Genomic DNA, 12,929 nt, shown 5'->3' on the forward strand with positions numbered 1-12,929 from the left:
GCCACTTGAAGGATAATTGTTGGGTCGGTGCTAGCCGGGGAGGCCAAGGAGGTTTTGGTAATCGGAACAATAATCGTGGTGGTAATGGAAATCGACCACAAGGGAATAAAGGAGGCAATGGAAACCGGGGAAATGTTGCGAATGAAGCTAGTAGTGGGAATCGCAACCAAAACAACAATCAAGCTGGGAACGGAGGAGGTAATGGTCAAAGATTGGGTTGTTTTAACTGTGGTGACATTGGGCACTTTAAGAGGGACTGCCCAGGATTGAACCAAGCACGGGGAAGAGTCTTTAACATCGAGGCGAGGGAAGCGTGCCAGGATCCCAATGTTGTTACTGGTACGTTCCCTATAAACCAACGCTTTGCATCCGTTTTGTTTTATACTGGTGCCGACTATAGCTTCGTGTCGTTAGAATTTAAGAATATGCTTGGGTTATCCACTGGTAAATTAGATATCCCGTACTCAATTGAACTAGCTAATGGAAAGCTAGTTGAAGCTAATGAAGTTGTCCGAGGTTGTGTGATCAAATTGGGAGAGTGTGAGTTTACTTTGGATCTACTGCCGGTCAAGTTGGGAAGCTTCGACGTGGTAGTAGGGATGGATTGGTTGTCAAGAAACAAGGCTGAGATTATTTGTCGCGAAAAGATCATTCGCATCCCAACCGAAGATGGAGAGACGATTGTAGTTCATGGAGAGAAACGCGATACGCCTTTGAGAATTATCAGCTGTTTGAAAGCTCGAAAGTGTCTACAGAAGGGATGTGCTGCCTTCCTGGCACACATCGTGGATAAGAAAGCTGCTGAGCCGAAAGTTGAAGACATCCCTGTCGTGAAGGTATATCCTGAAGTCTTTCCAGAAGACTTGCTAGGATTGCCGCCCCAAAGGCAAGTGGAATTCCATATTGACTTAGTTCCAGGCGCCGCGCCTGTGGCTAAATCACCCTACAGACTTGCCCCGTCAGAAATGCAAGAATTGTCTACACAACTTCAAGAGTTGCTAGACAAAGGGTTCATCAGACCAAGCTTCTCACCTTGGGGAGCTCCGGTCCTGTTCGTCAAGAAGAAAGACGGTAGTTTCCGTATGTGTCTTGACTACCGGGAGTTGAATAAATTGACTATCAAGATTAGATATCCTCTGCCAAGGATTGATGATTTATTTGACCAGTTTCAAGGTTTAAGCTACTATTCAAAGATCGATCTTCGATCAGGATACCTTCAGTTGAGAATACAAGAGGAAAGTATCCCGAAGACAGCCTTTAGAACTCGCTATGGACATTACGAGTTTCTGGTAATGCCGTTTGGGTTGACAAACGCGCCATCTGTTTTCATGGATTTGATGAACAGAGTATGTAAGCCTTACTTGGACAAGTTCGTGATTGTGTTTATCGACGATATTTTGATTTATTCGAAGACGAAGAACGAACACAAACAACATTTAAGAGCTATTTTGGAGTTGCTGAAGAAGGAAAAGTTGTATGCCAAATTCTCGAAGTGCGAGTTTTGGTTACGTGAAGTCCAATTCCTTGGACATGTGGTAAATGGAGATGGGATTCATGTGGACCCTACCAAGATCGAAGCGATCAAGAATTGGGAGACTCCAAAAACGCCAACCGAGATTCGTCAATTCTTAGGTTTGGCTGGGTATTATCGAAGGTTTATTGAGGATTTTTCAAAGATCGCTCAACCACTGACACTCCTCACGCAGAAAGATAAGAAGTTTGATTGGGGAATCAAACAGGAAGAAGTGTTTCAACAGTTGAAAGACAAGCTTTGCAATGCGCCAATTTTATCGCTACCGGAAGGAACAGATGATTTTGTGGTATATTGTAACGCCTCGCGTCAAGGTTTGGGTTGCATGTTGATGCAACGCCAGAAGGTTATAGCTTACGCGTCACGTCAGTTGAAGGTTCATGAAAAGAACTATACCACGCATGATTTGGAGCTAGGCGCAGTGATATTTGCGCTAAAGATCTGGAGGCATTATTTATATGGTACGAAGTGTACAATCTTCACGGATCATAAGAGTCTGCAACACATATTCGACCAGAAAGAGCTGAATATGAGATAACGACGTTGGGTCGAATTATTGAATGATTACGACTGTGAGATCAAGTATCATCCAGGGAAGGCGAATATAGTCGCCGACGCCCTAAGTCGAAAAGAAAGAATCAAGCCCATAAGGGTTAGGGCTTTGGAGATGATTATCCAAACAGATCTTTCCCTGCGCATACGTGCCGCGCAGAAAGAAGCTCTTAAAGAAAGAAACATTGAATAGGAATATCTCCGTGGGATGGAGAAGCAATTAGTGCCAAACGAGGAAGGAACGTTATGTTTCATGAAAAGGATTTGGGTTCCTCTGTTTGGTAGTTTGAGAAAAGTTATTTTTGATGAAGCTCACAAATCACGGTACTCTATCCACCCAGGAGCGGATAAGATGTACCAAGACCTTAAGGATTACTATTGGTGGCCTAGGATGAAAGGCGACGTTGCCGTTTATGTTAGCAAGTGTTTAACGTGCGCCAAGGTAAAAGCTGAATACCAGAAGCCTTCAGGACTTCTGCAACAACCTAAGATTCCCAAATGGAAATGGGAACAAATTTCAATGGATTTTATAACAAAGTTGCCAAGAACGCCAAGAGGCCATGACACTCTTTGGGTAATAGTAGACCGGTTAACAAAATCTGCGCACTTCTTACCCATCAGAGAAAAGGATAACACGAGCAAATTGGCCGAAATATACATGAGAGAAATCGTTGCACGTCATGGAGTGCCCCTCTCGATCATCTCTGATAGAGATAGAAGGTTTGTGTCATGGATTTGGCAGTCTTTCCAAGAAGCTTTTGGCTCACAGTTGAATCTGAGCACTGCGTTTCACCCACAGACCGATGGACAAATCGAACGGACAATACAGACATTAGAAGATATGCTAAGAGCATGTGTTATGGATCTGGGTGGTAGCTGGGATAAACATTTACCATTGGTCGAATTTTCGTAAAACAATAGCTACCACACCAGTATTGGAGTCGCGCCATTTGAAGCTTTATATGGCCGCAAGTGCAGATCACCGCTTTGTTGGTCTGATGCAGGTGATAGACAATTGGTTGGTCCTGATGTGGTCCAGGAAACCACAGATAAGATTGCACAGATCCGAGATCGCATCAAGGCGGCTCGAGATCGACAAAAATGCTATGCGGACCGAAGAAGGAAACCTCTATAATTTGAGGTAGGTGACATGGTATTGTTAAAGGTATCACCCTGGAAGGGTGTAGCACGCTTCAGAAAGCGTGAAAAGTTGAATCCGCGATATATTGGTCCATTCAAGATTCTAGAAAGGATTGGTTTAGTAGCATACAAGCTGGACTTACCTGCCGAGCTGAACGGTGTCCACGATACATTTCATGTATCAAATCTGAAGAACCCGTTGAGGTCACGGATTGGAAGGTTAACAAAACCCGCAGGAGCAGTGTTAAACTCGTCAAAGTTCGTTGGAATGCAAGACATGGTCTAAAATACACCTGGGAGCGTGAGGACCGAATGAAAGAGAAATACCCCCACTTGTTTCCTAAGACCCCTGCAACTAGAAGCAGAACCTAAAATTTCGGGACGAAATTTTCTTTACGGGGGGAGAATGTGACAACCCTCACCAAAATAGGTATCCGTATGAATTAATTAATATTTAATTAATGTTTAATTACTGTGCTTGTTTACAGTTGTGATTAAACTGCTTCTTGATTTCTGATACATACACATACATGCATCATACTTTATTACTGTCACTCCATTATTTACACAGAACTATAGTGACAAACTTGATGCACGAAAGCACAGTAGCACAATGAACGGATAACCCAGTAACATGCTGACATAGCCAGCACTAGACAGACACTGTCTCTAAGGCCAGTATGAGCCGGGAATAGATTACTGCACTAGTAGGGAGTGTAGGGATATGAGGATTGTAAAACTGCGTCACTAGGTGTTAGTTATAGTGACCGTATGTGCCTAAAACATGCTCTAAATACAAAATTCTGCACTCTTACAAAATTCAGCATTTAAACTAACTAGTAAAGCGCAAAAACATGGGAAAATAATACTAGACACTTTCCAAAGTGTCGGGAATTCTTTGTGTCACTAAAAGCATTATTAAAGACACTTTAAATGCTTATTTAGCACTTTAACGGATTAATATCCAACCGAACAACCGGACTTTACCCGGAACATAAAAATATTGTCAATAACATTGTTTTTCCTTTTCTGAGCTAGTTAGGGTCCCCGAACACCCTAACACCCGTTATAACACATAACACACTAGTGACTAATTTAATCACCCAAGTAAACTAACTATCACTAACTATCTAGTTCAAATCAAACCATAACCCCCCCCCCCTGACTGATCGGTCCCCCATAGGGGACACACTCCACAATTTTTGAATATTTTATTGATCTATGTCTAATATCTATCATACATAATACATGATGGGTATTTAGGAAACATGGTCTATAAGTAAACCCAAGAGATCACTTTCATTCACCAAAACACTTCATCAAAAATTGATCTCTCTCTCTCCCTCTCCTTACAATCGGCCGAGACCAAGCACCCACCCACCATCACCGTCAAGTTTCGATCAAGACATCCCACATACATACAAGTGTGCTAGAGTTCATACAAGGAGACCCGGTGCTTTCGGAATCTCAAGAACCTCACTACTTTGCTTTTATCCACCTAGTTTTCGCTTTGATTCTTCCCTAGCCTTGAGCTAGTTATAAGTGCTTCTAAACACTCTCTTGTTCATGTTCAAAGTGGTTAATAAGAGGTTTACGGATAAAAATCAAGAACATGCGAAAACAAAACTAAAAGTCTTGAATGAAAGATGAACAAGATGGTTAAAGAAAAGCTAGTGGTGTAAAACTTATGAATCTTGTTTAGCTATGATTATTTTATGTTGTTTGATGCTAGTAGTGGAACGGATCGTCATCTAACTGTTGGTGCATTAAATTTGTTAAATCTAGAAAATTTATTTCTGGGTTAAGTCTTTGCAGGTTAAATTGTGTCAAGTCGATCCAGAGACTCAAGCTAGAAGATAGCCAAGTTTTGATCTTGAAACTGAATGAAAGTCAGGTTGCGATACATGAGGATTTTGATTTCTGAAGAATAAAAGAATGCCAGCAAATTGAGAGGGGGAGTCTGTAGATAGAGAAAAAGAAAAGCCCTAAGACTGATCAAGATTGAAGATGTGAAGATGCAGCATTGTCGTGACTCGATGGACGACTCCGTCAACATCTGAGGGGGAGTCTATTGGTGCACTTCATCTGTCGACTTCGTCTTGGATCGAGTCATACATTGTATTGTATAGATTAGGGCACGATTTACGAGAAAACAAAAGAATGCATGTGTTTAGAAAGATAGTTTCTCTTATAGGGACATTAGAATAGGTTTCGCTTATATGGACCATAGTAGTTCCGCTTATACGTACACTTGAGGTTCCGCTTTTGTGGACGTGTACATATAAGCAAAACTCTCATTCCTATATAAACCCTATAAGCGAAATCATTTGTAACTTTGTCGAATTCCTGCCGGTGTGACGTTTAAGCTGTAATCATTGTCAAATCAATAAAACAGTAGATTAAGTGAAGATCAAGCTATTTCTATCTACGTTTCTTGTTATTCCGCACCTGAAACATAGAAGAACGCCTCTGAACGACTCGTTCGGGTCGAATCACGATCCTACACTAACCATGCTAGATCATGTTCAAGGAACATGAACTAGCAATATGTTAAGCTTGAAAGATAGAAGATGACGAACCCTTCCATACATAAACATGAACTTGTGTAAAAATGATTTTTCTTGTAAAATGGAGTTCTAAACTAGTAGATCTAAAGATCTACAAGTGGTATTTTCGAAGAACCAAGTGTGAGATGCAATTATGGTTAAAAGCCGGATCTTTCATGAACTAAAAGCATTTTGTGAACAAACAAGTAAACACTTGTGTGACAAAAAGTTTAACAAAGGAATAATTTCGTAATTTTTGACTAAGAAGTTGTAAAATGGCATATTCTTTAAAAATAAAGTTTTCGAGAAACTGATTTTATTTTTAAAGATAGAAAGGTCCACTAAAAATGTTGGAAAGTTACTACATACTTTTACACAACTTACAAGTTCATGTGTTTGCGATTTATGCTTAGTTTTGACTAGTTTGATGTTTAGATGTTGTAATTTGATGATTGGAAATTGTTGATTGAATTTTGAAAAGAAAATGATACGCTAGTAAGCGTGGCCACCTCCAGTTATAGAGGAAACTCTGGCGAAATTTTTCCAGAAATATAACACTTGGAAATATTTTCGTGACAAGTGTTATGAATATGTTTTTAACTTATTTTTCCAAGTAAAATTCGCCATGATTTTTATTACTACATTTCCAAGTGTCGGAGGTGGATTTTCATAAATAAAACTTGTTAAATATATATTTAATATATATTTTTCATAGTAACACTTGTGTGATTTTATGAATATTTTGTGAAATAAATATATTATTTTTAGAGTAAAAATAATATAACTTGGGATATCATGAAGTTACGACTTTCAGAATAATAGCAACGCCCTCACAAATAAATATTTAAGTTACACTGGTATTGTTACCACACGAATCATGAAATGTAACTTATGTAATTTCGGAAAATACTCATAGATGTGGATTTTTGATAAACGTATTATTTTGGAAATTGAATGGAATAAAATATAATATTTTTGGGAAAATATGTATATTTTGGAGATAGAATATTTTAGACAAATGAATTAAAATATATTTTATTAAGTGAGACTTAATAATATATTCTTGAAGTTATAAAAATGCACATGTATTAAAACCCCCATCCTTGGGAAGGAATATAATTAATAGATAATTAAGAAGTGTAAATACGAAATAGTTGCCTAACTATTTCCCAAAAACGTTAAACCTTAAGCCAAGGCACGGCCGTCCGTCTAATAGAGGTTAGTACGTGTAGGTCGTCACGCAGCAGGTTGATTGGGAGATACTATTTCGAGACGCACTTCTGTGAGTTCATGTCCCCCTTTTTCTTTTAACTGTTTTCAGTTTTATACCTCGGGGGTGAAATACATGTTACTATGATTACGAATACTTTTACATGGTATGGTTAGTGTAAGGAGGGTTACTACTTAGATCATGTGAGTGAGTAGGCGGGAACTGGAGGCCATTAATCCTCATTGTAGGACCGAGGGTCATTAGCGGTAGATCTATCTGGGTGTAGCGAGCCCAGCCCCAGGCCCAATAGAACGGACCTCAGGGTGACTTTCCCGACGCAAAAATCTGCTAGGTTTGAGTCTTCCTACTGCACTTCACACATATCAATGGCCTTGCAAACCATTGGTGATCTCTTTATTTCCTTATTTGCTACATACCAGGGGCTTTTATACTTACAAAGCTTTTACATACTTACTTCACATGAACTCGCTCAATAATTTTTGTTGATTTTTCAACTTACATGTATTTCAGGGAATTGGGGATCTGGCGAGGTATGCTACGTTTTCACGTTGCGTAAGGGAAATGAGGTCATCCGCGTTTAGGGGTTGTGACTTTTACCTGGACGAGTCACAGTTCTTAAGTTGTGTTTGTTTTATGTTTGTGGTTGTGTCTTTGGAACAATGTTTTTATTTTGTAGAGTTGTAACTGGTTGAATGTGTCAACTTTAAACAATGTTGTTGCATTTTACTTTTCAAACTTAAATCAATGGATGATCTTCATGGTTTTACTTTCATGTAGCTTTGTTGTGATTAAGCTATGGTATTAAGAAGTCACACCAAATTAACCCACGCTTCCGCAAAGCCAGGGTGTGACATAATCACCCCCTTATTGACCTATTCAACTGAGACCTTTCAAAAATATCAAGAAAACTCCCATTTGCAATGCAACAATTTATTCACTGAATGAGCATCAATCGTATTGCTCCGGTCAAGGCCCACAGGTGCCTTGTAAGTATTAAAGGTGGTCATGACAACGTGCACGGTACTCCCGACGACTTTTAAAACTTTAGCCAGAAGTTGAGGATTTTTATAGGTAACCGAGATGCTCAACTTTTTCTGGATCGCCTTCGTGATCGAAGGGAAAGTCTTCCAAACTTCTACTATGACTTTGTTGTATCTGATGGGAAATTGAATGTTGTGTTTTGGGCTGATGAGATCTCCAAGCTAAACTACAAGGCTTTTGGGGATGTGTTAGCGTTCGATGCTACTTACTAGACAAACAAGTTAGTAGATATATTATACCTAATATATGGAACATGTTTTACATGTGTTACACATGTAGCTCTTACGTTACAACCTTTACTTTTACTTCAAAACAATTGGTAACATGTGTTACATGTGTTCAGATTTGCCTTTTTTAATTTTCAGATAGTTGTACATGTGTTACACATGTAACCCTTACTCTAAGTGGTTCTGGAAAAAAGATAAATTCATTGTTATTTCAAAACGACAGGCAATTCTAAGTTGTGTTACACATGTTAAAATTGTCCATTGTTTTGAAGTAACAATAGGCATTTTAAAAAGATTCCTTTATTCTTATTTCAAAATATTAGGCAGATGTAACATATGTTACACATGTAGCTCTTGTCTTACAATGTCTCCTAACAAACGTTAGGCATATTACATGTGTTTCACATCTAATTATTAAGATAAATGGTGGTGAAGAAAGATATCTTTACTGTTACTTCAAAACAATAAGCATTTGTAACATGTGTTACAGATCTACATTTTTTACATCTTTGACACCTTTAAAGATGTTGGAATTATCTATTGTTTTGAAGTAGCAATAGGCATTCTTACATGTACCTGCATAATGTTGTGAAAAAAGATTCATTCATTGTTACTTCAAAACAATAGGCAGTTGTAACATGTGTTACACATGTAGCTCTTATACTACAATCTTTCCTAATATGTGTAACACATGTTACAATTGCTTATTGTTTTGAAGTAACAGTAAAGATATCTTTTTTCATTGTTACTTGAAAACAATAGGTAGTTGTAACATGTGTTACACATCTTAAAATTGTCTATCTTTTTCAAATAACAACATGCATTATGACATGTATCTGGATAATGTTAAGGGTTCGAATAAGAATATGCATTTTATTTTGAGTTTTGACACTTGTTATATGTGTTACCCCCCGACATGTAACATGATTTTGTGCTAACGGCCCACCCTATTTTTCCCCAGGTACAACATGATTTTTGTACCATTCACTGGCGTAGACAACCACATGCATTGTGTGACCTTTGGTGCTGGGTTGCTTTTAAATGAGACTGTTGAATCTTATAAATGGGTACTCCAAGCATTCCTGAAAGCACATGGGACTGAACCACGGTTGATCTTAAGCGATCAGGACCCGTCGATGAAACAGGCTATTCAACAAGTCTTTACTACATCTCGTCACAGGCTTTGCATGTGGCATATTATGAAAAAGCTACCAACCAAGGTCAAAGATAAGCACTGAGATATTATTCCGAAGTTATTTTTTAGTACCTTATTGTCGACTTGTTTCTTTTTTCCTTTAACATCGTTAACAGATTGTGGATGACCTGCTGCAAAACAGTGATGTGAGGGCTTGCATTCATCAACTGGTTTGGAATGTTTACATAAAGCCATCTACCTTTGAATCGCGATGGGCAGCGTTGCTGGAAAAATTTGGACTACAGGACCACCAATGGCTCAATGAGATGTACGAAATCAGAGAACGTTAGGTACCCGCGTACTTCAGGGACATCCATATATGCTGTTTGATGAAGACGACTTCACGTTTCGAAAGTTCAAATGCAGATTTCAGAGTTAACTCTACCAGCGCAAATACTCTGGTTCAATGGCTGCTATGTTATGACGCGTAAATTGACGCACAACGTTACCGCCAAAGGGTTGCTCATTTCAAATCTTCTTCCATCATTTTCAATAGCAAATGCAATTTGTCCATTGAAGAACATGCGTTCGCTATTTATACTCACTCTGTTTTTCACGTTGTTCGAAAGGAAATCCTCAAGGGCAAGTTTTACTGCTACATCTCAAACCAAGCGACCGAAGACGGCACAATGGTTTTTTCTATCACACATGAAGACAACGTTTTCACGGTTATTTTTTTCACAATAGGCTGCCTAACACATGTTACATATAATATTTTTTTACAGCCTAGCGTTACAGTGCCTAATATTGGTTTAGCTTTATAATATGCAGGTCAAGTTTAACAACGCTGATAGGACAGCAGATTGTTCATGCTGTGGTTTCACTCGCATAGGCTACCTATGTCGCCACGTCTTTTGTGTGTATCGCTTACAACATGTTGATACGATCCCAGCCCAATATATCTCCGATAGGTGGCGGCGTGATATCTTGCCAAAGCGAGTGTTTTCTGTCCAGAGTCGTTATGGTATAGACACGCAACCACAAGACGTTATGCGATCTGAGATTATTGATGTGGTCTCCGACTGTGTGGATGTTGTTTGAAACGATGTTGATTCACTTTCATCCTTCCTTGAACAGCTAAAACTCAGCAAAATAATTTTTTTAACAAAGGGATCTATCCAGATGCCAGCCCAAGTGCCAAGTGAGGATGTCTTAGAAGAACTGATTGGGCATCCAAGAGAGAACGAGGTTGTGGTGAATAACCCTGATGTGGCGCGCAATAAAGGATGTGGTAAACACCGTCGCATTACTGGTAGCAGCAACCAGCCAGCTCCAAAACCCCCAAAGGCTGATCGACTGTGCCGAACCTGCATGAAGTACGTCACTGGCCATGAGTCCCGTAATTGCAAAAAATTCACCGATCCCGATAGCATCAATCAGCCTCCCAACCCGAATGACATGGGGTCTTCATCTGCCCTTTTGTTATATATGCTAGCTGACGACAATCGCTGACCAGACACCAATTTTTGACACGTGTTATGTACGTGTAACAGTATTTTGGACTTTGCACCTCGATGCAGCAGTAAAACTGTTACGTGTGTAACACGCATTATCCAATGGTTGTTTTTGTTTAGGTAAGCTACTTTTTGCAAGTTGATTGGTGAAGGTTAGTATGTTCTTCATTACTTAGTTTAACATATGTACGTTTCATGTGAAACATAAACAATATCTCGCTCGTGTTTCAACATGTATTTTGGTTGCAATTTGACAATGGCATGGTTGCCCTTAACTTGTTTTACTGGATGTGTATATTCTTGTGTATGGTACCACTTTTATGTGTTATCTTACCACTTTTTATGTTTAACGATCTATTTTTGTTTTTTTAAAAGGGTGCACCCCTGTAACCAATTCGGTAACCAATCAAACCATCATATATTACTTGTGTTACACACTACTTTTATGCGATTACTTCGATTATATTAGATGTCAAAGATTCCGATGTGTTGCATATACTTTTGTAACGTGTGTTACAAATCACATGTACTAGCATGTTTGGATGTATAAACGTTACATATACCAAGTGTTTTATATATACCAAGTGTGCTTCATACACATATGTAACATGCGTATGCCTCTGTGGTGCATATACTCGTGTTACATGTATTCGTATGTTATTCACTATATGTGTGCCTTGTTTTTATTCACTACATCGTATGTAACACATATTACTTACATGTTCCACCATGTACTGCATATACTTACGTAAGATGTGTAACACATGTTACATTTGCTTATTGTTTTCAAGTAACAGTCAAGGTATGTTCCTTGTTTTCTACTTCATCCTGTGTAACACACGTTACACTTGTTAATGAGTATCACAGGTTACAACTGAAACAGTATGTTCACCACCCAATGCGCGTCTACTACTTTTCTTACAATTGGTAACGAACAAAACATGTTAACTAATAACACATGTTAACTGAATAAAACATGTTAACTAATAACACAGGTTAACTGATAACTGTTTAAAATAAACAAAATTCGTGGTGACTACGATAGTTACAACATATTACAGAGAAGATCAGAATGGTCATATTGTATCTGGGTTATGGCCATAATTTAAAATAAACAAAATTCGTGGTGACTACGATAGTTACAAAAACCACCACGCATATATCACTAGCCAGTTGGCTTGTTATAAACAAAAGTTGTGGAACCAAAGATAACTACAAAAACCACCATAGATGTTCCCCAAAGCCCATAGAAAAGACCACACTACCACACTCAGCGTCCCCCCATAAATGAGGCGGCTTCTATCTTGCCTTTCAAAGTGTTAGAGGGCGACAACAGAATATGAGTAGCATACTTCGTCCGCAACTTTCTCACCTCCTTCATTTTCCGGCTCCCATTTGTACTAAACCCAGCTTCAAATGGTTCACGCAGCCCCTTGAACTTCTCCATGTGCCTCATCAAGAAGATACCGCAGTCTGTAGTGTTCCCATTCGTGGCCCAATCAAGCTTCTTCCTCTTGATTTCCAACCCCTTGATCACCGACCCCCTTGGATGGTTTACCTCTTCCAGGTAATGTACAAACATCTCCTTCTGGTAACATAGAACAAAGATCATAGTGAGTTGGTATACCATGTTACGTACAATCTGATGAATATTCACATTTTATAGTGTACTTACATATTTGTATGGTACTGACTTGTTGATGTAAACATCACTACCGAAGAATGGACGTGTTAAGTTTTCTGCACCATTGTCCATCAACGTAATTACGGGATTTTTCATCTCAAACACTAGCAGATAGTAGTGGCTGGCCTCTAATATCGGAAATAGCACCATGTCAAAACTTCTAAGATCAAACAGCTATGCGTTGCCATACATTCCGCCTTGCATATTCTTTCTAAACTTGTCCATACGTTTCTCATGGTGCATCTCTTGATCAAGCAGCATCCACTCAAACTGAAAGACAATTCAATTGGCATTAATTATATCATGCTTCATCACACATAAACAATTT

The 12,929-nt window shown here is 38.9% G+C and overlaps 1 protein-coding gene across 1 annotated transcript; it reads right to left on the bottom strand.

Moving 5' to 3' along the window:
* Positions 1-11,921: 11,921 nt before the first annotated feature.
* On the bottom strand, positions 11,922-12,676 carry LOC118483075. The gene is made up of 2 exons (XM_035978637.1): positions 12,593-12,676; positions 11,922-12,505 (listed from the first exon to the last, which is right to left on the bottom strand). Exons 1-2 carry the CDS (start codon positions 12,671-12,673, stop codon positions 12,188-12,190), a joined length of 399 nt encoding a protein of 132 aa, XP_035834530.1. The 5' UTR covers positions 12,674-12,676; the 3' UTR covers positions 11,922-12,187.
* Between the last annotated feature and the right edge of the window lie 253 nt (positions 12,677-12,929).

Source organism: Helianthus annuus, chromosome 10, assembly GCF_002127325.2.
Source record: "Helianthus annuus cultivar XRQ/B chromosome 10, HanXRQr2.0-SUNRISE, whole genome shotgun sequence".
In the NCBI taxonomy this organism is placed as follows: domain Eukaryota; kingdom Viridiplantae; phylum Streptophyta; class Magnoliopsida; order Asterales; family Asteraceae; genus Helianthus; species Helianthus annuus.